Here is a 25,112-nt window from a genome sequence, read left to right as displayed (position 1 = left end):
ATCAAAAGATCAGAGGAGACACAGTACTTAGACCAATTAATCAACGAACTAAAGATAAACAATGAGACCATGGCACAGGATATAAAGGACATGAAGAAGAGCATGGCACAGGATATAAAGAACATGTAGAAGACATCAGGAGAGCATAAAGAAGAAATTTCAAGGGTAAATAAAAAAACAGATGATCTTATGGAAATTAAAGAAACTGTTGACCAAATTAAAAAGATTCTGGATACTCATAGTACAAGACTAGAGGAAGATGAACAATGAATCAGTGACCTGGAAGATGACAGAACGGAAAATGAAAGAACAAAAGAAAGAATGGGGAAAAAATTGAAAAAATCGAAATGGACCTCAGAGATATGATAGATAACATAAAACGTTCAAATATAAGACTCACTGGTGTCGCAGAAGGGGAAGAAAAGGGCAAAGGTTTAGGAAGAGTATTTAAAGAAATTGTTGGGGAAAACTTCCCAAATCTTCTAAACACCATAAATACACAAATCATAAATGCCCAGCGGACTCCAAATAGAATAAATCCAAATAAACCTACTCTGAGAGATATTCTGATCACACTGTCAAATACAGAAGAGAAAGAACAAGTTCTGAAAGCAGCAAGAGAAAAGCAATTCACCACATACAAAGGAAACAGCATAAGACTAAGTAGTGACTACTCAGCAGCCACCATGGAGGCGAGAAGGCAGTGGCATGACATTTAAAATTCTGAGTGAGAAAAACTGCCAACCAAGAATTCTTTATCCACCAAAACTCTCCTTCAAATTTGAGGGAGAGCTTAAATTTTTCAGAGATAAACAAATGTTGAGAGAATCTGCTAACAAGAGACCTGTGCTACTTGAGATACTAAAGGGAGGCCCACCAACAGAGAAACAAAGGAAGGAGAGAATGATACGGAGAAAGGTTCAGCACTAAAGAGATTCAGTATGGGTACATTAAAGGACATTAATAGAGAGAGGGAAAAAATATATATGACAAACATAAACCAAAGGATAAGAGGGCTGATTCAAGAAATGCCTTCACAGTAATAACGTTGAATGTAAATGGATTAAACTCCCCAATTAAAAGATACAGATTCACAGAATGGATAAAAAAAAATGTACCATCAATACGTTGCATACAAGAGACTCATCTTAGACACAGGGACACAAAGAAATTGAAAGTGAAAGGATGGAAAAAAATATTTCATGCAAGCTACAGCCAAAAGAAAGCAGGTGTAGCAATATTAATCTCAGATAAAATAGACTTTAAATGCAAGGATGTTACGAGGGACAAAGAAGGCCACTACATACTAATAAAAGGGGCAATTCAACAAGAAGAAAGAACAATCATAAATGTTTATGCACCCAATCAAGGTGCCACAAAATACATGAGAGAAACACTGGCAAAACTAAAGGAAGCAATTGATGTTTCCACAATAATTGTGGGAGACTTCAACACATCACTCTCTCCTATAGATAGATCAACCAGACAGAAGACCAATAAGGAAATTGAAAACCTGAACAATCTGATAAATGAATTGGATTTAACAGACATATATAGAACATTACATCCCAAATCACCAGGATACACATTCTTCTCTAGTGCTCACGGAACTTTCTGCAGAATAGATCATATGCTGGGACATAAAACAAGGCTCAATAAATTTTAGAAAATTGAAATTATTCAAAGCACATTCTCTGAACACAATGGAATACATTTAGAAGTCAATAACCACCAGAGACTTAGAAAAATCACAAAAACCTGGAGTTTAAACAACACGCTCCTAAACAATCAATGGGTTAAAGAAGAAATAGCAAGAGAAATTGCTAAATATATAGAGATGAATGAAAATGAAAACAGAACATACCGAAACCTATGGGATGGACTGGTGTTGATGTTGTTACAAACACTGGGACTGGCGGTTTGATGTGCTGGGCCCTCTATTGCGGGGCTTGTTACTGCAAAGGAGAGGTTAAACTTGCATATATTTGTGCCTAAGAGTCTCCCCGAGTACCTCTTTGCTGCTCAGATGTGGCCCTCTCTCTCTGCCACCTCAGCAGGTGAACTCACTGCCCTCCCCCTATGTGGGACCCGACTCCAAGGGGTGTAAATCTCCCTGGCAACGCAGGATATGACTCCTGGGATGAATCTGGACCCGGCATCGTGGGATTGAGAACATCTTCTTGACCAAAAAGGGGATGCAAAATGAGACAAAATACTTTCACTGGCCGAGAGATTTCAAGTGGAATTGAGAGGTCACTCTGGTGGACATTCTTATGCACTATATAGATAACAACTCTTCGGTTTTAATGTATTGGAATAGCTAGAAGTAAATACCTGAAACTACCAAACTCCAACCCAGTAGTCTGGACTCCTGAAGATGACTATATAATAATGTAGATTACAAGGGGTGATAGTGTGATGCTGAAGGCCTCATGGATCACAATCCCTTTGTCTAATGTGTGGATGGATGGGTAGAAAAGTGGGGACAAAAACTAAATGACAAATAGGGTGGCATGGGGGGATGGTTTGGGTGTTCTTTTTTTACTTTTATTTTTTATTCTTATTCTGATTCTTTCTGATGTAAGGAAAATGTTCAGAAATACATTGTGGTGATGAATGCATAACTATATGATCGTACTGTGAATAGCTGATTGTATACCATGGATGATTGTATGGTTTGTGAATATATTTCAATAAAACTGAATTAAAAAAAAAAAAAAAAAAACAACTATGGGATGCAGCAAAAGCAGTACTGAGGGGAAAATTTATAGCACTAAACGCATACATTAAAAAGGAAGAAAGAGCCAAAATCAAAGAACTAATGGATCAACTGAAGAAGCTAGAAAATGAACAACAAACCAATCCTAAACCAAGTAGAAGAAAAGAAATAACAAGGATTAAACAGAAATAAATGACATAGAGAACAAAAAAACAATACAGACGATAAACAACACCAAAAGTTGGTTCTTGGAGAAGATCAACAAGATTGACAAGACCCTAGCTAGACTGACAAAATCAGAAAGAGAGAAGACCCATATATACAAAATAATAAATGAGAAAGGTGACATTACTGTGGATCCCAAAGAAATTAAAAAAATTATAAGAGGATACTATGAACAACTGTATGCCAACAAACAGGATAATGTAGAGGAAATGGACAATTTCCTATAAACATATGAACAACCTAGACTGCCCAGAGAAGAAAAAGAAGACCTTAACCCACCAATCACAAGCAAAGAGATCCAATCAGTCATCAAAAAGCTTCCCACAAATAAATGCGCAGGGACAGATGACTACACAGGGGAATTCTACCAAACTTTCCAAAAAGAAGTGACACCAATCTTACTTAAACTCTTTCAAAACATTGAAGAAAATGGAACACTACCTAACTCATTTTATGAAGCTAACATCAACCTAATACCAAAACCAGACAAAGATGCTACAAAAAAGGAAAACTACAGTCCTATCTCCCTAATGAATATAGATGCAAAAATTCTCAACAAAATACTTGCAAATCAAATCCAAAGACAAATTTAAAAAATCAAATAACATGACCAAGTGGGGTTCATTCCAGGCATGCCAGGATGGTTCAACATAAGAAAATCAATCAATGTATTACAACCCATTAACAAATCAAAAGAGAAAAATCAAATGATCATCTCAATAGATGCTGAAAAAGGATTAGACAAAATCCAACATCCCTTTTTGATAGAAACACTTCAAAAGGTAGGAATTGAAGGAAACTTCCTCAATATGATAAAGAGCATATATGAAAAACCCACAGCCAGCATAGGACTCAATGGTGAGAGACTGAAAGCCTTCCCTCTAAGATCAGGAACAAGACAAGGATGCCCGCTGTCACCACTGTTATTCAACACTGTGCTGGAAGTGCTAGCCAGGGCAAGCCGGCAAGACAAAGAAATAAAAGGCATCCAAATTGGAAAAGAAGAAGTAAAACTGTCATTATTTGTAGATGATATGATCTTATATCTGGAAAACCCTGAGAAATTGATGATACAGCTACTAGAGCTAATAAACAAATTTAGCAAAGTAGCAGGATACAAGATTAATGCACATAAATCAGGAATGTTTCTATTGCTAGAAATGAACAAACTGAAGAGACACTCAAGAAAAAGATACCATTTTCAATAGCAACTAAAAAAATCAAGTACCTAGGAATGAACTTAACCAAAGATGCAAAAGACCTATACAAAGAAAACTACATAGCTCTACTAAAAGAAATAGAAGGGGACCTTAAAAGGTGGAAAAATATTCCATGTTCATGGATAGGAAGGCTAAATGTCATTAAGATGTCAATTCTACCCGAACTCATCTACAGATTCAATGCAATCCCAATCAAAATTCCAACAACCTACTTTGCAGACTTGGAAAAGCTAGTTATCAAATTTATTTGGAAAGGGAAGATGCCTCGAATTGCTAAAGACACTCTAAAAAAGAAAAATGAAGTGGGAGGACTTACACTCCCTGACTCTGAAGATTATTAAAAAGCCACAGTTATCAAAACAGCATGGTACTGGCACAAAGATAGACATATTGATCAATGGAATTGAATTGAGAATTTGGAGATAGACCCCCAGATCTACAGCCGACTGATCTTTGATAAAGCCCCCAAAGTCACTGAACTGGGATATAACAGTCTTTTCAACAAATGGGGCTGGGAGAGTTGGATATCCATATCCAAAAGAATGAAAGAGGACCCCTTCACCTCACACCCTACACAAAAATTAACTCAGAGTGGATCAAAGATCTCAATACAAAAGACAGTACCATAAAACTCCTAGAAGATAATGTAGGGAAACATCTTCAAGACCTTGTATTAGGCGGCCACTTCCTAGACTTCACATCCAAAGCACAAGAAACCAAGTAAAAAATAGATAAATGGGAACTCCTCAAGCTTAGAAGTTTCTGTACCTCAAAAGAATTTGTCAAAAAGGTAAAGAGGCAGCCAACTCAATGGGAAAAAATTTTTGGAAACCATGTATCTGACAAAAGACTGATATCTTGCATATATAAAGAAATCCTGCAACTCAATGACAATAGTACAGACAGCCCAATTATAAAATGGGCAAAAGATATGAGAAGACAGTTCTCTGAAGAGGAAATACAAATGGCCAAGAAACAAATGAAAAAATGATCAGCTTCACTAGCTATTAGGGAGATGCAAATTGAGACCACAATGAGATACCACCTCACACCAACTAGAATGGCTGCCATTAAACAAACAGGAAACCACTAATGCTGGAGAGGATGTGAAGAAATTGGGACTCTTATTCATTGCTGGTGGGACTGTGTAATGGTTCAGTCACTCTAGAAGTCAGTCTGGCACTTCCCTAGAAAACTAGATACAGAGTTACCCTTTGATCCAGTGATTGCACTTCTCGGTATATACCTGGAAGATCTGAAAGCAGTGACACGAACAGATATCTGCACGCCAATGTTCATAGCAGCATTATTCACAATTGCCCAGAGATGGAAACAACTGAAATGTCCTTCAACAGATGAGTGGATAAATAAAATGTGGTATATACACATGATAGAATACTACGTGGCAGTAAGAAGGAACGATGTCGTGAAACATATGACAACATGGATGAACCTTGAAGACATAATGCTGAGCGAAATAAGCCAGGCACAAAAAGAGAAATATTATATGCTAACATTAATGTGAACATTGAGAAATGTAAAACAAATGGTTTATAATGTAGAATGTAGGGGAACTAGTGATAGAGAGCAATTAAGGAAGGGGGAACAATAATTCAATAAGAACAGATAAGCTATCGTGTGTAAATTTAACGTTTTGGGAATGCCCAGGAATGACTATGGTCTGTTAATTTCTGATGGTTATAGCAGGAACAAGTTCACAGAAATGTTGCTATATTAGGTTACTTTCTTGGGGTAGAGTAGGAACATGTTGGAAGTAAAGTAGTTATCTTAGGTTAGTTGTCTTTTTCTTACTCCCTTGTTATAGTCTGTTTGAAATGTTTTTTTATTGTATGTTTTTAAAAAATTTTTAATTTATTTTATTTTTTATATAGTTAATTTTTAAAATAAGGGATATTTTTAAAAAAATGAAATAAATATGCAGAGACCCCTTGAGGAGCTGGTGGAGAATGCAGGGGTATTGGGCTTCCCCACCTTGATGGTTGCTAATGTACTCACAGACATAGGGGACTGGTGGTTTGATGGGTTGAGCCCTCTACCACAGGATTTGCCCTTGGGAAGACTGTTGCTGCAAAGGAGAGGCTAGGCCTCCCTATAATTGTGCCTAAGAGCCTCCTCCCGAATGCCTCTTTGTTGCTCAGATGTGGCCGTCTCTCTCTAGCTAAGCCAACTTTGCGGGTGAAATCACTGTCCTCCCCTCTACGTGGGATCTGACACCCAGGGGAGTGAATCTCCCTGGCAACATGCAATATGACTCTCGGGGAGGAATCTTGACCCAGCATCGTGGGATGGAGAATATCTTCTTAACCAAGAGGGGGATGTGAAAGGAAATGAAATAAGCTTCAGTGGCAGAGAGATTCCAAAAGGAGCCGAGAGGTCATTCTGGTGGGCACTCTTACACACAATATAGACAACTGTTTTTAGGTTCTAGTGAATTGAAATAGCCAGCAATAAATACCTGAAACTATCAAACTACAACCCAGAACCCATGAATCTTGAATATGATTGTATAAAAATGTAGCTTATGAGGGGTGACAATGGGATTGGGAAAGCCATATGGACCACACTCCCCTTTGTCTAGTTTATGGATGGATGAGTAGAGAAATGGGGGAAAGAAAAAAACACACAAACAAACAAAAAAAGGCACCCAGTGTTCTTTTTCACTTTAATTGCTCTTTTTCACTTTAATTATTATTCTTGTTATTTTTGTGTGTGTGGTAATGAAGGTGTCAGGGATTGATTTTGGTGATGAATGCACAACTATGTAATGGTACTGTGAACAATCAAATGTACGATTTGTTTTGAATGACTGCACGATATGTGAATATGTCTCAATAAAATGAATTAAAAAAAAAAGACGGAAATTTAAGAAATCCTTATATTCCTAGAGTGTAAAGGTGATGAAATTATGTATAATATAAAAGTTATTTAAAATATTAAAACATTATTCATTAATTTTCCTATGAGGATTATTTAATATTCTAAAGTATTACACAGGACAACAAACAGGATGAAAGCATTAATCAAGAAATAGTGTTTTAAATTCAATTCTTGATTCTACGCACACTCATATGACTGAAGGAAAATAAACTTGTTCTATTCTAACCTCAATTTTCCTTAGGCTAAATATCTAAGTAAGCATGCAATTATAATGTTTCTTACATATTTAAAGATCTGAGGATTAAAGGCATATTTTCTTTCCAATGAACCCTTCTCTAATACTTTAAATCTACCCCATCAGAACATAGTAAGAGTTGATTCAAAGATGGTAATAACTACAAATACAAAGAAAACAATGTATCGCAAAGGAATTCTAGTTACCGTTAATAAAATATACAATTACATACATATACAATGAGGTTATGAATTATTAGGTGCTGAATCACTAAAATGTACTTACTGAGAAATAGTGTTGGTATCTAGGTCAACACAACTAACATCTGGTGGAGGATCATAGAGATCAAAGTATCTTGAATCAATCCCTACTATGAATGGGCATGGTGCACTTAAGACGTCTGCTAAAGCCAGTGGGCAGAGAGGAACATATGGGCATGGCCAGTGAAAAGGGAAAATCATCTTGAATAAACAGAAGATAGGAGAATATTTAGCTTTTTAAAACTGAAGCATGAATTATCAGTACACAAAAAAATTACTTTTAAGTACTTATATGTAAAGCCAAATGCTTACAATAGATAAAATAATTATAATTAGAGTTAATGGTCAGGAAATTAAAATTGCTTCCACAACATAAAAACTCATTAGTCTCTGAATTTTAATTAAGCATTAAAATAGCTTCAAATTATATGACTAAATGAATTTTAAAACTAAATTGATTGCCAGTAAGAAACTGTGATACTCACAGACACTAATGCTTCTGTCACACTGGTAAGCACAGAAGGCCGTAAAGAATGAACGAGAATTTTATGTTCTGTTACTGCAAACACGAGTAGTGTCACAGCATTTTCAGGACCTAAATTCTGAAGCAGTGTTGAAAACTTGCCACCACTGTCAATCCAAACAAGAATACTTATTCAAACGTGTAATTTAAAAAATAAAGATCCAAACACTCTTTATCTCAAATAATGAAAAACAGTAAATGATTAGGACTTGCTTGATATTAAATTTCATATATGACTGCTGTTCTTAGGTAGAAAAACATTGCATCACTAACACACCTTGAAAAGAATGCAGTTTTAGGAGATTTCAAAATCATTTGATTCTTTTGATTGTATTCAACATGGAAAAAATTCATCTGCTTCGTTTTATTCAAAAACCTCTGCTGTGTAGATAAGTAAATAATTCAACTTATAAAAGGAATGATTTGGCTGAATGGTAAAGACAAATCTTTCAATGGAAGTTTGTTTAACATAGCTCATCTTTCACTGCATTTATTAGAAAATCTACATGACTTCCAGGCCCACCTCTCTTAAGGTTAATACAAATATTAAAATCTGGATTTACAAAGAGATAGGAAATCAAGAGCTACAAAGTGATAAGACAGACATACAAAGCAAATTAATAGCCAAAACAATAAACTTAGACTTATATGATAACAAAGTACTGGATTGAAAAAGTAAATAATTCATTAAGCCAATCCAGTATTTTGTCTACACAATGGTGAACAACTGACTTAATTAATTAATCACGGAATTAAAATTTTAATAAAGGAAAACTAACAACAAAGCCTCTTGGAGAAATGAAAACATATATCCATACAAAACTTGTGCATGCTCATAGCTACATTATTCACAGTAGCCAAAAGTGGGGACAATCAAATGTCCATCAACTGCTGAATGAGTAATCAAAACATGGCATACCCATACAATGGAATATTATGTAGCAATAAAAATGAATGAAGAACTGATAGAGGTCTCAACATAGCTGAACTATGGAAACATTATGCTAGTTGAAAGAAGCCAGACACCAAAGGCCACATATTATATGATTCTATTTATACAGACTGTCTAGATTAGACATATCTGACAAAAGTAGATTAGGTTGCTAGGGTTAAGGGTGGGGTAGGGGTAGGGATGAAAAGAACAGGGACGTTGCTGCTAAATGGTATGTGGTTTCTTTTTGCAGTGATTAAAATAGTTGCACAACTCTATGAATATATTAAAAACCAGTGAATTGTAAATTTCAAATGGGTGAATTGTGTGGTATGTGAATTGTATCTCGATAAAGCTATATATATTTAAAAAGGCCTCTTGGGTAATTTAGCATCAGTTTTACATCATATCAGTCAGTATTTCTAATTTATTTGGGGCCCAAACAAAGGTTAAGAAAACACCAGTCACTCTGTACTAAGGGCTACTGATGAAATAATCTGCAATTCTTACAAAACTAATGTCAAAGATGGCAGGCGGTCTCCCTTAAGTGTGTGTTACATAATAACTTAATTACACTGTGAATATATCTCTGCTAGAAAAATAACACAGCTAATTAAATTTCAAGAAATGATAATGTAGAGAAAAAAAGTTTCATAATTTCTCAAAATTTTTAAGCTGATGAAATACACTGTTCCATTCTATAGTTTTACATTTATAATTATCTTTTTATTTTGGGTTACATTTAAAATTCATTGCATGTGCATGTTCTTCAGAAGATAATTAAAATTAAAAATAATTGTTTTTATAATCTACACAAATATACGCTCATTTATGTAATAGTAAATACTTGATGATAATAAGTAGATTCACACAATAGCAAGCATTACTGTAAAAGTCTTTTTTCTTCATCAACTGTAACCTAAATATTAACCAAAAGAAGTTTACCTATAAGAAAAAGTTAAATGAGAAGTATTTCCATCAACATTTGAAATTTTAGCTAGGAAACAGAGAAAATATATGAATATTACTTTGGCCTAACATTAGATCTAGAAAAACTTAAACTTAAATAGAAATGAAGTTTTACTTGCCTTAGTGGAAGAGGTGAAGAAACAGGCTGACTGAGAATCAGATTATCATGTGGTGATAACTGAAAGAAAATTTCAAATAAAGGATTTGAAATATAAAAATGAACTTTAAAACACCACTTTCTGGTAAAAATATATAGACTAATGATGATGCCCACAAAGTTTCACTACCCCCATTTGCCAGTATCTGAACTCTTTATATCACTTAATTAGATCCTGAACATTTCCTAACCATCAACTCCTTGCAACCACTAACTCTTCCCACCATGAGTTCTATCTCTTTTCTTTTGTTCCTCAAAAATTTCACCAAATGCCATTTAATCAAAAGACAATTACTCATTAAATAAAGCCAGGGACAGCAAACTTGTGATCCACAAGCCAAATCTGCAGGCCACCTGTTTTTATAAACAAAGTTTTATTGGAATATGCCATGCACATGCATTTACATATTGTCTATGGCTGCTTTTTTGCCATATAACAGCAGAGTCAAGTAGGTGCAACAGAGACAATATGGCCTGCAAAGCCTAAAATATTTTCTATGTGGTCCTTAACAGAAAAAGCTGGCCTACCCCTGCTATAAAACAAATCTTTTGGGTAGATTCAAACTCTGGGCTATATATGTCCTAGTACTAAATACTTCCAATTAAGAAGACAAGGATGATGTGTGGATATGCAAACTGACTGTAAAGCTTATCAAACTGATACGTTAATGCAATTATTTTTACCTATATTTTCTAATTTATGCATATTTCCACAAATCAATAAATATCTATTTGCTGAATAATTTCTAACATTGAATGATACTCTATTTAGTGCTATAATAAATAAAGTAAGGTACACAGAGTGAAAATATTTTATCTATATCACTTCATAAATGAGGATTAAATAACCAAACACCTTAAATATAAAAAATGTGAACTAAAACAAACTGTATATGAGAGGAAAGATCAATTATGGAAAGAGTTGAGAAAATAATTATGTTCTTTTTAAGCTTCTGTCACATCAAAGATACGGGCATTCCTTCCTTCCTGCAATATACATAAACACTTAACTTTTCCTTATATCCATTCTAAAGCAATATATTAACAGTTAACTTTTCCTTATATCCATTCTAATACGTTTAACTTATAGAATGAGTGCCAAAGGCACAAACTTTAAGATACCTAAACAAATTTAGGGAAAGAAGTCCCTTTCCAGAGCCTTTTTGTCAAGAAAACCTTACCTGAACTAAAATCCGTGGTCTCTGAGGAGATGGAAAAGGAACTTTGTGCATAAAATGAGAAATATGCCTTAAAAATAAACAAACAAAAACCCAATTGATTCCAAAGTGAATATCATATGCTGTGAAGGTTAACATGTCATCACAAGCCCAAGTTAGGTCAAAAGCCCTTGTGCATCTATAATTTCAAAACTTCTTGGTACTATGAAAACAAGTGAACAACCAATCAAAAATCATTGTCCTATTAAAACTGCTTGAGCCTAAATCCAATAACTTTTCACATAAATACTTGTTCACATATAACAACTTCTGTGTTATCAATGTCTCAAAGGCCACTTAAAACTTTTTCTCTCCTAAGTAGATAATATACAACATACCATAGATGTAGACTTTACTAAAAAAAGCTAATTCTTATATTTGAAATACACTTTTTAGATAATTGTTTTTCTTATAGAAATGAAACAGCTATTGAGAGTTCTCCAGAAATACAGAAGAGTTAAACTGCTTCTAAAACATGACAAAATACTTTCTATTAACAATAAGTAAACAATTTTATTACTGAGTTTGTAAGTTTTCTCCCAGGGGAAAATGGATAAAAAGCTAGGTCAGTGGATTCTGTTTTGAACATTGTGGAATAGAAAAAAGGCAACCATGGTGAAAAGCCTTTTTTTTTTTTTTTTCGTTAGGAATAAGCTATTTTATTTCTGCATTATTTTTCTTTTAAACATTATTTCAAAATCTTCTTGGTTTCACAACTGAGATCATTTCACTTGGATATTTGAATGATAGAAGAGAAATTTATTAGTTTTACAAACATGATATATCAGCTCCTTACTAGGTATAAGATAATATACCAGGCATGATGGAAAATATAAAAGATAACATAAAGCTACCAGTCTCTACCATCAAGGTACTAACAATCTAGGCCAAAGATAAGCGGAATGCCCTCGAACACACATCTGCCTAAATTACTTGAAGAATTAGTAGTTGGAACAGCGGAAATCAAAGAGTGATCCATGGACCTCTGAAGATCCCCAAGACCCACTCAGGGAGGATCTGCGCAGTCAAAACTAATTTTTGTAATAACACTAAGAGGTTATTTGCCTTTTCCCACTGTGTTGACATTTGTACTGATGGCACAAAATGCACTGTGGGTAAAACTGTTGGCACCAAACAGTACAAACAGTTGTATTCTTTACTACTATACACTTGCAGTAAAAGAATGCCAGTTTCACTCAAGAATTTTTTTGATGAAGCAGTAAATACTAAATTTATGAAATCTTGACTCTGCAATGTATACTTTTTTAACATTCTGTGTGCAAGGGGAAGTATGTAGAAAGCACTTCCACTGATACAGAAGTACAACAATTGTACAAAGGTTTGGGCTGTGAGTGAATGAGCTTTTTCACACTACACCATTTTTCCTTAAAACAACTCATATAAACAACAGCTCTTTGGGGTCCTCATTTTTAAAGAATGTAAAGAGGTCCTGAGACCAAAAAAATGAAGAACTCCTGGATTAGAATGCTGAGAAGAGAGTAGGGTATGGCAAAGTTGAAGAGTAATACTGTACACTAAATGCTCTTATGATAATTCTATCACTACCCAACTGTCATTAGAGTCAGAGAATTCTGCCTAAGGACACAAAGGAGTTAAAGTGAAGCTAGTACAAAATAAACAATAGAAAAAAAGACAATAAGGATATTCAGATCTCATTTGCTTCAGGTCTTACTGAAGTATTCAATTTTAGTGATCACAAATAAGTCACTAAAATTAAAAAAAAGTATTCATCTAATTTTTCCTTTAAATTCATGATAGTTAAAAATAGTAAGAACAAAATGGTAAAGAATATTCTGTAAAGGTTCAGAATAAAGCACAAATTATATATTAAGTAAGAATTATGAAATTAGTACTAAAATTCCAATATTCCTTTAGATTAGAATCTTTAAACCTCACAAGAGCATGGCAAGGAAAATGAGACATATATTTCATTTATTAGAGATAAAATTATTTAAAATAACATGACTATAAAAGTATAATGGAGAAATATTACCTGATTGAGACAACCAATTGCTCTTTTTCAAATAACTACTGAGAAATCCACTTACCATATAAAATCTATGCAATTACCAGTACAAATATGCCACAAAATGAAAAGATCTGCCAAATTTTGAATCAAAAAGACTTCTAACTTACTTCTCAATTGGAAGGACATGAGGTCCAGAGATGGAATAACGATACAAGAAAGTCAGAAATTTTCTGAATGCATCAAAAAAAGGCCAGTGAGAAAGAAGACAGATGCATTTATTAGTGTGGACTGTTTTGGAACTATCAGACTTCTCATCTGCTGACAATGCCAATCCCAAAAGAAATCTCTGTTTTTCTGTGAGATTCTCCTCAGAGTATGGTTCATAAAACTGAATAGCAGCACCATAGACCTGCAAAACAAGTAATATTTAATAAACACATCTATATATAATTTATTCAAATTACATCATCAGTTAAATATTTAATGGATGCTTGTTATGAGACAGGCAAGATCTCTGGTACTAGGAACATAGTGATGAAAAGACATTACTCTTGCTATCTTGAAGTATAACAGAACTATAAGTACTATTCTCAAGTCTCTTCATTATTGAAAAAAAGTATCTTAATTAAATTACATTTGATTTATAAGGAGTGAAAGCAATTGTACCAATATTGTCTATAAGAAAATGACTGAAAATAACTGTTTGGTAGAAAATTGGGACAGAATTTTAGAAAAGGAAATACAAACTCCAACTTAGGGCAATTGACTGAATTTCTCTGGACTTCAACTTCCCTATCAATAAAATGAGGATTGGTGGACTAGATGATTTCCAAGTCCCCTTTAACAGCTTTGAATCTAAAGAGTATTATGTATTTAATATTGTCTTTTGTACTACTTCCAAAGCTTCTTTATCACAGAAAATGAACAAAAGAAGGTTTACCATGTGAGATGAAAACAAAAATCTTTCATCATATTCACTAAAAAGAACTTAGATAATCAAAGCAAGTAAGAGTATTAAGATTTATGATGTTAAATTTAAACCCCATAGTAACTACAAAAAAAGAAAATATCTGAGAAGATGTGAACTCATAGAGACAGAAAGTAGAGTACAAGTTATGGGGGCTGGGGGGTGAGAATGGAGAGTTAATACAAAACTAGTGTAAGGTTTTCTGTTTGGGATGAAGGAAAAGTTCTAGTAATAGATGGTGATGAATGTACTACAACACTGTGAATGTGATTAATTCCACTGAATGGTAAGCTTGGGAGGAGGTTAGATGGGAAGACTTACGTTGTATATATGTTTCCACAATTAAAAAAAATCAGAAAGAGAAACTAAAGAGACCAAGACAATTAAAGCAATACATGATACTGGATAGGATCTAAGAATGGAGGAGAAAAGGCTTAAAAAGACATCATAGAGACATTATAAAAATTTTGAATATAAAATATAAGATTTACATCAGTGTTAAATTTCTTGAACTTGATAAATGCACTTAAGTTGATTACATACGTGAACATCCTTATTCATAGGAAATAAACCTGGAAGTATTATGTATTCAGGGAGTATGGTTTGTGCAACCTGCTCTCAAATTTTCAGAAGATAGATAGATAGATAGATAGACAGATGGAAGGAAAGAAGGAAGGAAGGGAAGCAGAGGGAGAAAGAAAGGGCAAAGGTGGCAAAATACTAAAATCGGATGATCTGGCTATCTGGAGGGATATGTTGGGGTTTGAAATAGGGGGTTTGTATTATTTTTGGAATTGTTAAGTTTGAAATTATTTTAAAATTAAAAGTAAAAAAAAAACACATTTGGGTGGATGGGACAGAATGAAAATTCTCATTTCTTATGTCTCTGAACATTGTCATTTTAACCAAGTGGAAGAGGTATATATGATGGATTCAATTTAACCAGCTATTTTTTTCTACTGTTGCTAGTATTACATAAAACTAAAGACTTGAAAATGTACAAGAAATTTTCAGATACCATTTGTTAAAACACATAGTACCTTTTCAGCTGAGGCTCCAGTTAATACAAATGTAGAAAATACAGGAAGAGGGTATCTGCTATTTGGTGGCCAACACTCAATAGTTGCACCCATTGGTAAACAAAAGAGGGGAACAGATTCTGGTAGTGAGAATGACTCATAATCTTCTTGAGGATATCTACAAATTAAACCTATAAAAACAACAACAAATATTAAGTCATTACCTCCTGAATTTAGATGCTCATAATTTGAATTATAATGAAATGCTTTATTTTTCCCACATTTGGAATGCTAAAACATTACATATATTTTCACAAAATAACTGACTGCTTCAGAAGGATTCATATAGATTTTAATCCTCAAGCATTGTAACTATTAACTGCTTAATATTTATCAAGCTTCATCCACAAAGAAAAATATATACACATTCCTAAAAATTCAGTTTGTGATAATGCTACCTTAAAGCCGATAAATGTACTATGTTTTTGAAATTTTTGCTATGGTTACCTGCATGTATCCTCTTCTTCAGCTCTCAATAACCTTCCCTCAGGGGCTTTTACACATCAAAATAGATAATCCATGGGAGTATATATGTAACTTCCAGCACAAATAGAAAAAATTATTCACAAAAATAAAAAAGTCGCATATTTACAATATCTTCAGAGTTAATATCAATGCAAGTCCAGCTTCCAAATAATCCCAGATGAGTTTCAAGTGGCCAATGAATTCATGTTAAATAGACTAGTCTAGTAATGGTCCAGGCATCTTTTACTGAACACATCCTAGGTGCAGGGTCTTGTACTGGATTTTGTGGGGCTAGAATCAGAAAACAGGTTTCCTGAACTTGAAGCCCTTAGAGTCAATTGGAATGTATCACTAGACATTACCATAAAGACAAAACAAACTGGGAATAAGATTGATGAGTTCTGTCACTTATCTTTGTGTGACAGTAGACAAATCACTTGCCTGTAAGACTTTGGTTTTCTCATTTATAAAGTGAGAAAGATAAACTAGATAAAAGTTCCAAGAAAGCTCTAAAATTCTCTATTTATACGCTAGCCAGCTAGTAGGTATCCTAAGGATCTACAGCTAACTGTCTACTACTCTCAGGTCCTGAGGCAATAGTAAAGCAAATTTCTTGTACATTTTCAAGTCTTTAGTTTTATGTAATGTTAGCAACTACTGCCCTATCCTGCCTGCTAGCAATTTAAAATCGTAATCCATTCCCCCCTACTCCTGATCTTCCTTTATTCTATACCATGTTTTCATTTTTACCATAGCACTTATCACTTTCTAACATTCTTTATAATTGATTTATTATTTATTGTATGTTTCCCTCACCCTAATAGAATGTAAGCTCTATATTCTATGTTATCATTAGCACCTAAAACAGTGCCTGGCATGTTGTAGGTGCTTGATAAAGTGCATTAATTTTTAAAATATATTTTTTATTTTTTTAAATATATTTTTTATTTATCTGGTCTTTTGTAAATAAAATAAGCATGTTTGAAATTTTGAAGTCTCTAGAAATTGAAATTTTCAATTATGCATTATAAAACCACTGTAATATTTCATGTGTTACATATGTAACTACAGATTTAACATAAATATTAAATAAACATTAAAAGGAAAATAAATATCTTTTTTGATACTAATTTAAAAACTTACAGAAAATTGGCATCTGCTGATTAGTTGAGTTATTTAAATAACCCTAATGATTTTTTAAAAATCTTTAAAAATTAATCTTCCATTAAGCATCCAGTAAATGTGCATATGAAGACAAAACTGAGAATCAAGAGACATGAGCGGCAGTCCCAGTCCTGACACATTTTTTTCTTTAACCTTACTAGGAACACATAATACATTTTATCTTACTTATTCTATGAAAAATTATGACATACTTACCAGCTTTGTAAGATATAGTGTTTGTCTTTGCCACTGATTTTTTATAACATAAGTATACTGCCGATCCCCACTGAATAATAAAAAAAGAGGAAATAACATTTACATTTAAAAAGTAGTGACTTAATGAAACAGAATGTCTTTGATCTCCCCAATATGCACTATCCAAGATGTAGTAACAGCTTTCTCTCTGTTGTTATTTTCAGTTCTTATCTTGTCCACATTTTACCAGAGTCATTGCTCACTTTTCTTCAGAAGTAAAATTTAACATTTTTTCCTCTGCAACATGAGGAAAACTTGACCCTTTAAAACAAAACTATGCCACAATAGTTTAATTTTTTTTGAAAGAGACCAGACCTTTCAAAAAACAGTTCAAGTTGGTAAAACAGAAAAGGGATACATGATTACAAAGTGAAAATGGTCATTTTCACAATTAAACAACCCTCTCAGCATCATACAAACCAGGATTAGTGGAAAACAATTATATTATAGCATGACCGACACTCCTTTAGGGCAGTCTGGACTCTATCATGCTCAGACCTGAGTGGAAAGATGCTACACCTAGAGATGAGATGCAAAGACCTTGGATGACAGCATGACACCACCACATGCCCACGTTCCCTTCCTGTGCTGTGGGCATGTTCCTATGGCTACACCTCATCCCTGGACCCTTGCCCTGGCTCAGGAACAGACTTCACCCATAAGCCTTTCCAGGCCTGAGAGAAGAGACCACTTGAGCAACAGAAGGTACATAAGAAAACTTTGGGTATGGTGGAGGTTGAAGTGGGATAATTATATCTAAATAGACTTAGGTACACTAAACTGATGAAGGAGAGGTTTGGCTGTAAGAAATAAATAGGCCCCCAACCCCAGAAACCAAGCTGCTGAACAGGTTGCACTGGTGTTTAAGTGCACAGTTCAAATGGTTCCAGTCACTTTTTTCCAAAGAGCCTTCATGATACAATCCAAGTATTTCTGCTTAAGTAAAAGCAAGCAATAAACACACCTCAAAAGTCCACCTCTTAAGCCATGACAAACTTTCTCTCTGTGCCTGCACATGTTTATGTGCATGTGTATTTTTTAATAAGAAATATCTAGTCATATGCATACCTTCCTTTTGACTCCAAAACCCCTTCCAGATACTGCCAGACTTTTCTTCAGCCTTTCAGGCCAAAACTCCTCAAAAAAAGTTGTTGAAATTTGCTATATCTAACTTCTTTATTTCCCATCCTCTCCTGAATCCATTCCAAATCAGGTTTTAACCCCAACACTCCTTGAAAGAACTCCTTAATTTCCAGGACACCAAATCTAGTAGTTGATTCCTATTCTTTATCTTATTCAACCTCTCAGCAGATATTGATACTACTGATCACTCCCTTCACAGAGTAGCCTTCACTTGGCTTTCGAGGTTATCATGCTCTCCTGGTCACTCCCCACCATATCTCTGACCACTCCTTTGTGGGATACATTCACTTTCCCTAATCATTAAATGTGCTCTCTTCTTTCCCTTACTTTCTCTAAAGGATCTTATCCATTCAGTCTCATGGTTTTAAATAACAGTTACACAATTGAGGAGTCTCACATTTCTACTCCAAGCTCCAGTGCCCCCAATCCCCAACTCCAGACTCACAAACAACTGCCTACTCAACACCTGCACTTCTATGTCCAATAGTACCTCAAACTTAACATAACTATGAAAGAAGTCTTGTTCCTTCTCAAACTTGCTCATCTCCCAGAGTTTCCCATCTCAGGTAATGGCCCAACCATTTACTCAGTCCCCAAACCCTAGAGTCTTTATTTTTCTCTATTCTTCATACACCAAATCCAATCCATCTGCAAATTCTGTCAAATCTATCTTTAAAATCTTCCTTGAATATGATTGCTTCGCAATGCTTTCACCACTACTACTCTTGACCAAGGATTCACCATTTTTCACTTAGACCACAGCTGTAGCCTCCTAACCAGTCTCTCAGCTTCCTATCTTGCCCCTCAGCAGTCTATTCCTGTGGCAAGAATAAGCTTTTAAGAAGTAAATCATATCATGTCACTCCTTGTTCAAAACTGTCAAATGGCTTCCTATTAGATTAAGAAAAAAATCCATACTTCCTTACTCTGGGCCACAGAGCCCTATATGCTCTGATCTCTGCAACCTGTGATTACATCTCTTACCACTATCCCGTTCCTTCACTCTTCTTCAACCACACTAACCTCCCTGCCTTTCCTCAAATATACCATGCTGACATCTATGTGAAGACCTTTACACTTCCTGCTTCCTGTGCTCATTTCCTCATTTTTATTCAGGTCTTCGCTCAAATGTCCTTTCTTCAGAGACCCAACCAATACAGCACCCCATCACTCTTTATCCCTTCATTCTTCAGAACACTTGCCACTATCTGTCATTAAATGCTATATCTGTATGTTTATTGTTTGTCTGCCCCACGTGAATTTAAGCCCAATGAGGTTAGGAACTTTATTTTCCTCACTACTGTACTTCCAGTGTCTTATACATAGTATTAGTTCAGCAAGTATTGAGTAAATAAATACATAATTTATTTAAAATTTTTTGAAATAATTAGCATTATGAAATAGGCAATGCTTAAATAATTCATGCGAATGGAGGAAAGCAATATCAATAACTAAAAATATATAATAAAAATTTTTATTATCACAACTTAATGGTATTTATATACCTCCATTACTTCTATCCTGGACTGCAATAATCTCCCAAATGGTAGCCCTCCTTTAACCTCTGCTTCCCACTACTGCCTATCACCACATAAAAGATCTGTTTAAACCAAATGTTAGAACATGTTACTGTTCTGTTCAAAACTTCAGTCTCATCAGAATAAAAGCCAAAGTCCTTACAATCACCTAAAGGCTTTACATAATCTGTCTGCCACTTGAATCTCCTTATTCTCCCCCTAATTTGGTCTAGGATCCAAACATGCCTTCCCACTGCCCTCCCACAATATGCCAGGAATGTTCCCTCCTCAAGGCCTTTTGCAGAGACAGTTTCATCTATATAGAACATTCTTTGCCCATGATATCTGAACCGTTAATTCCCTTATGCCCTCAAATATCACCTTCTCAGTGAGGTGTACCCTGACCACCGCCAATTTAAATTTGCAACCCATTCCCATTGCCCAGTACTCCCAATCCTCTTATCTACACGGTTTCATTTTTACCATAGCACTTTTCACTTTCTATCATACTTTAAAATCTATTTATGTATAATTTATTATTCATTGTCTGTTTCCCCCACACAACAGAATGTAAGCTCTACCTTCTATGTTATCGCTAGCACCTGAACAGTGCCTGGCACATTTGTAGGTACTCAATAAAACATCTGCTGTATGAACAAATCTTGGGGGAGTTTGAGGAAGAGGGAACGGCAGTGCAAAGGTCCTCATATGGGAGTGTACTAGGCATATCTAAAGAACTAAAAGAAGGTAATGTGAGCAGAGAAGAGTGAGTAAAGGAGACAGTGGTAGGATGAGGGGACCAGGTATTGCAGGATCCTGTAGGCTATTTTGAAGAACTTTGGCTTTTACTCTGAGAGGAAGTGAAAGCCACTGGAGGGTTCTGAGCAGAGGAGTAGCATTTCTGACTTACAGTTAAATGGTGACTCTGACTGCTGTGTTGAGAAGGAGGCAGAAGTTGGTGCACAAGGGAAGAAGCAAGGAGACCAGTTAGGAGACTATTAAAATAATTCAGGTAAACAAAATAGTAACTAAAGAGACAATGACAATTAAATGCAATATACGATCCTGGATGGGGTCTAATGGAGAAGAAAGGGTTCAAAACGACAGTTAGGACATATGAAAAAAATTGGAACACAGACTGTAAGCTTTATATCAATGTTAAACTTCTTGAACTTGATTACTGCACTTAAGGTAGTTGTATCGATGAATATCCTTGTTCTTAGGAAATGTACATGGAAGAATTGTGTATTCAAGGAACATGATGTAAGCAATCTACTCTCAAATGTTCAGGGAAAGAAAGAGAGAAAGAATGATGCTGCAGCTGTGGCAAAATATTAAAATTGGTGGATCTGGGTATCTGGGGCAGGAGGGCATGTTGGCGTTTTCTGTATGGGTTTGTATTACTTTTGCAATTGCCTTAAAAACAAACAACTCCCCGCCCCCCGCCCCCCCCCACACTTGTACTTCCATATTTATAAGGAAAAAAAGTAATCCAGGTAGAAATGATGATGGTTTAGACCAGGGTAGTAGCAGTAGGGATGATGAAGTCAGATTTTGGGGATATTCTGAAATTAGAGACAAACAGAATTCCTACTTGACTGAATGTGAAGTATAAGGAGGTCAAAGATGACTCTAAGATTTTAGGGCCAAGTAACTGGAAGGATGAAGATCAACTGAGATGGGGAAAATTGTGGGTAAAGCAGATGTTGGATAAGGGGTTCGGTTTTAGATATAGTAAGGGCAAGTGAAGAATCAAATGGAATTGAGGGGAAAGGTCTGAACTGGAGATATAAACTTGGGAGTTCTTGACATATGGGTGGTAACAGAGATATCCACATGGCATACCTCCTCACCACCTCCAGGTCTCAAATCAAACATCACTTTATCAGAGAGGTCTTCTTTCATAGCCTTATAGGCAATAAAAAGCCCTCCCTACTCCATCCAGCCCTCCTTAGCACCCCTATCTTGCTTTTTCCCCCTTCATACCACTTATTGCCATTTGGCATATTTTATATTTACTTATTTATTATCTGTATCTCACTACTAGAATATAAGTTCTGAGACAGTAAGGACTTTGTGTTGTTCATTGCTATATCAGTTTCATCTAAACAGTGTCTGGTATGTAGAAGATGCTTAATAAATAATATTAAATGAATGAATGTGAGAGGATATGTTTGTGCGTATCTGCCACAGTGCCTGTAGAGCAAGTACACCAGAACAGATTTATAGCACTGAGAATATACAGAAAAGATAAACTTACTTTAAGAAATATTTTTAAAATATTAAGACACTACTACAAAACACTCATCTGTATCCTACCTAGATTTAACAAATGATTATAGTTTATCATATTTGCTTTCTTTTCGTTTTATAAAGAAATACAAAATTACAGGTTTAGCTAAAACCCCAACTTCCACCCCTTTACCTCCTCCTGAGTTAACCACTAGCCTGAAGCTAGTGCATTTCATTCCCATGCATTTTTCAAATTTTTTATTAGAGAAGTTGTGGTTTTACATAAAAATCATGCAGAAAATACAGCATTTCCACACACCCTCCTCCCCTCAGTTTTGCCTTTTATTAACACTTTGCATTGATCTGATACCTTTGTTACAAGTGATGAAACAATACTATTATAATATTAACTATACCCCATAGTTTTTAATACTTCTACCACATGAATAAGCCATAAGCATATATAATTGTTTTGTGTGATTTTTAATTTTACATAAATGGTGATATACTGAATATGACCTTTTGTAACTTCCCTGTCTACTTATCAGTATGTTTTTTAATTATAGAGGTTGATAGAGTAGATACAATCTATTCAACTTAACTACTGGATAGTATTCCATTTATGAATGAACCATAAGTTAATTATCCATTCCCCTACTGATGGACTCTTAGGTTACCCCTTCCTCCCTCCCTCCCTCCTTCCCTCCCTTTCTCTTTCTCTCTCTCTCTCTCTCTCTTTTGCCTTTATGAACAATGCTGCAGTAATTTGGATCCTCATGCAAAACTTTTCCTTGCCTTCTGTTCCAGTTTGCTAATGCTGCCATTAAACAAAATACAAGAAATGGATTGGCTTTTATAAAGGGGGTTTATTTGGTTACAAAGTTACAGTCTGAAGGCCATAAAGCGTCCAAGGTAAGACATCAACAATCAGGTACTTCCACTGGAGGATGGCCAATGGCATACAGAAAACCTCTGTTAGCTGGGAAGGCATGTGGCTGGCAAATGCTCCAGAGTTCTGGTTTCAAAATGGCTTTCTCCCAGGACGTTCCTTTCCAGGCTGCAGCTCCTCAAAAATGTCACTCTTAGTTGCTCTTGGGGTGTTTGTCCTCTCTTAGCTTCTCTGGAGCAAAAGTCTGCTTTTAAAGGCTGTCTCCAAAATGTCTCTGTAAGCTGCAGCTCCTCTCTCAGCTCTTGTGCATTCTTCAAAGTGTCCCTCTTGCCTGTACCAAGCTTGCTCCTTCTGTCTGAGCTTATACACTGCTCCAGTAATCAAGGTCCACGCTGAATGGGTGGGGCCACATCTCCATGGAAATTATCTCATCAGAGTTATCACCCACAGTTGGGTGGGGCACATCTCCATGGAAACACTCAATCAAGGAATTGCAATCTAATCAACAGTAATACATCTGCTCACACAAGACTGCATCAAAGATAATGATGTTTTGGGGGACCTAATACATTCAAACCTGCACACCTTCTTAGATAGATTAAAACATTTAACCTTTTAGTGAAGACAGGATCATTAGACCATATGGATATTATTTATGGTACTACCAGAGGAACTACTGAGATAGGCAGAGACATTTTACCCTATTTGACATTGTAACAAACTATTCTGCTTTTTAAATTCCTAATATCTGCTTTTTAGTTTTTCTGACCCTTTCTTGTGCATCAAGTTGCCCCATCACTTTTTTGCTGTTGTTGGTGTACCTATTTCTTACAAGCCTTGCCCTCTCTCTGACTTCCTCTTTACCTTTTAAATGCTTCTAAATGCTTCTAAATGCTGTGAGCTTAAGAAAAGATGTTTTTTGATTATGTCTAAAACACAAGTAAGCGAGAGAGGGGTACTTCTGAAAGACTCAATGAGTCTCTAAAAGGTTTTTAGTGCCTGAACTTTATATCTATTTTGAATGTTCAGAAGCCTTTTTTGCTTGTTTTTGTTTGTTCCTTATGAAATCCTTTCAAGAATTGTACTTACTAGATGAGTCATTTCTAAATAAGTAATGCATTATACAATTGGTAAAGGCCAGGTGATACAGTAGTCACTTAAAGGTAAAGACTAAGACAGGCTTTGGAAATATATCTCAACTACAGAAACTAGAAACAAGTTACATAAGGTTTTTCGTGTAACAATATTATTTATTTTCCTACTTCGGTTTCTCTGATATTTAGTTCACACACATTTTATGTAATTCTCAGTTGTGTGTACTTTGAGAATCTGGTTAATAGCAATCGAAAAGATACCATAGTATTATAGGCTCTTTTTTTTTTTTTAATACCTAATTAAGAAAAAGATAATCTTCTGAAGAATCAAACTGATAATGAATTTCTGCTTTTCAACTTTAAGTGTCTGTCAGTCATCCAAATTGAATAACTAAAAGCATATTGTGGTCAAACTAAAATGAAAGGGAATATTCAAACATCTCTTATTTAAATAACATAGCATAAAAAGTTAAATGTTTAAGAATTTGTAAATGTCTGACCAAAAAGAAACAAAGAAAAAAACTTAACCTTTTATTTTTGGTTGGTTTAATGATTATATTTGAGATTTTAGCCTCAGGACATTTTCTCTTGGTGCAAAAATATTAAAATATTTATAAAAACAAAAACCCCACAAAGCAATGAGCATAATCTAATACCCTAAGCAAGATTTAACACACTAATTTTTTTAACTCTTAAAAAATTATGAAAAATTTTAGACTTACAGAGTTTGTGAAAATACTACATAAACCAACTGTATACTACAGTTGGGTGGATCACATCTCCATGGAAACAACCTAATCAAAAGACTAATAATTCTGCCCTCACAAGATTGCATCAAAGAACATGGCTTTTGTGGGGGACAATAATAGATTGAAACCAGCACAGACATCTACTGCCAAGTTCAGGGAAGTTTCTCTATACTCTGTGTAAAATATACTTATATTCCATATAGTCTGTACATAT

The 25,112-nt window shown here is 34.9% G+C and overlaps 1 protein-coding gene across 16 annotated transcripts in view; it reads right to left on the bottom strand.

Annotated features, from left to right (window-relative positions):
* The window catches only part of DENND4A (DENN domain containing 4A), a 200,677-nt gene that overhangs the window by 106,721 nt on the left and 68,844 nt on the right, over positions 1-25,112 (bottom strand). For 12 of the 16 annotated variants that reach the window (XM_037833644.1, XM_037833639.1, XM_037833642.1 and 9 more), the window contains 7 exons: positions 17,236-17,305; positions 15,352-15,521; positions 13,512-13,753; positions 11,319-11,385; positions 10,100-10,158; positions 8,043-8,187; positions 7,583-7,758 (listed from right to left, as the gene is read on the bottom strand). In XM_037833644.1, the coding sequence (XP_037689572.1) occupies positions 7,583-7,758; positions 8,043-8,187; positions 10,100-10,158; positions 11,319-11,385; positions 13,512-13,753; positions 15,352-15,521; positions 17,236-17,305 (929 nt within the window). Of the gene's footprint in view, positions 1-7,582; positions 7,759-8,042; positions 8,188-10,099; positions 10,159-11,318; positions 11,386-13,511; positions 13,754-15,351; positions 15,522-15,837; positions 16,147-17,235; positions 17,306-25,112 lie in introns of all 16 variants that reach the window. The other 4 variants (XM_037833652.1, XM_037833653.1, XM_037833654.1 and 1 more) reach the window with 4 other exon arrangements.

Source organism: Choloepus didactylus, chromosome 4, assembly GCF_015220235.1.
Source record: "Choloepus didactylus isolate mChoDid1 chromosome 4, mChoDid1.pri, whole genome shotgun sequence".
NCBI classification, from domain to species: Eukaryota; Metazoa; Chordata; class Mammalia; order Pilosa; family Megalonychidae; genus Choloepus; species Choloepus didactylus.
Note: the sequence above shows the minus strand (reverse complement) of the source record. Positions and strands in the feature narration are given on the sequence as shown.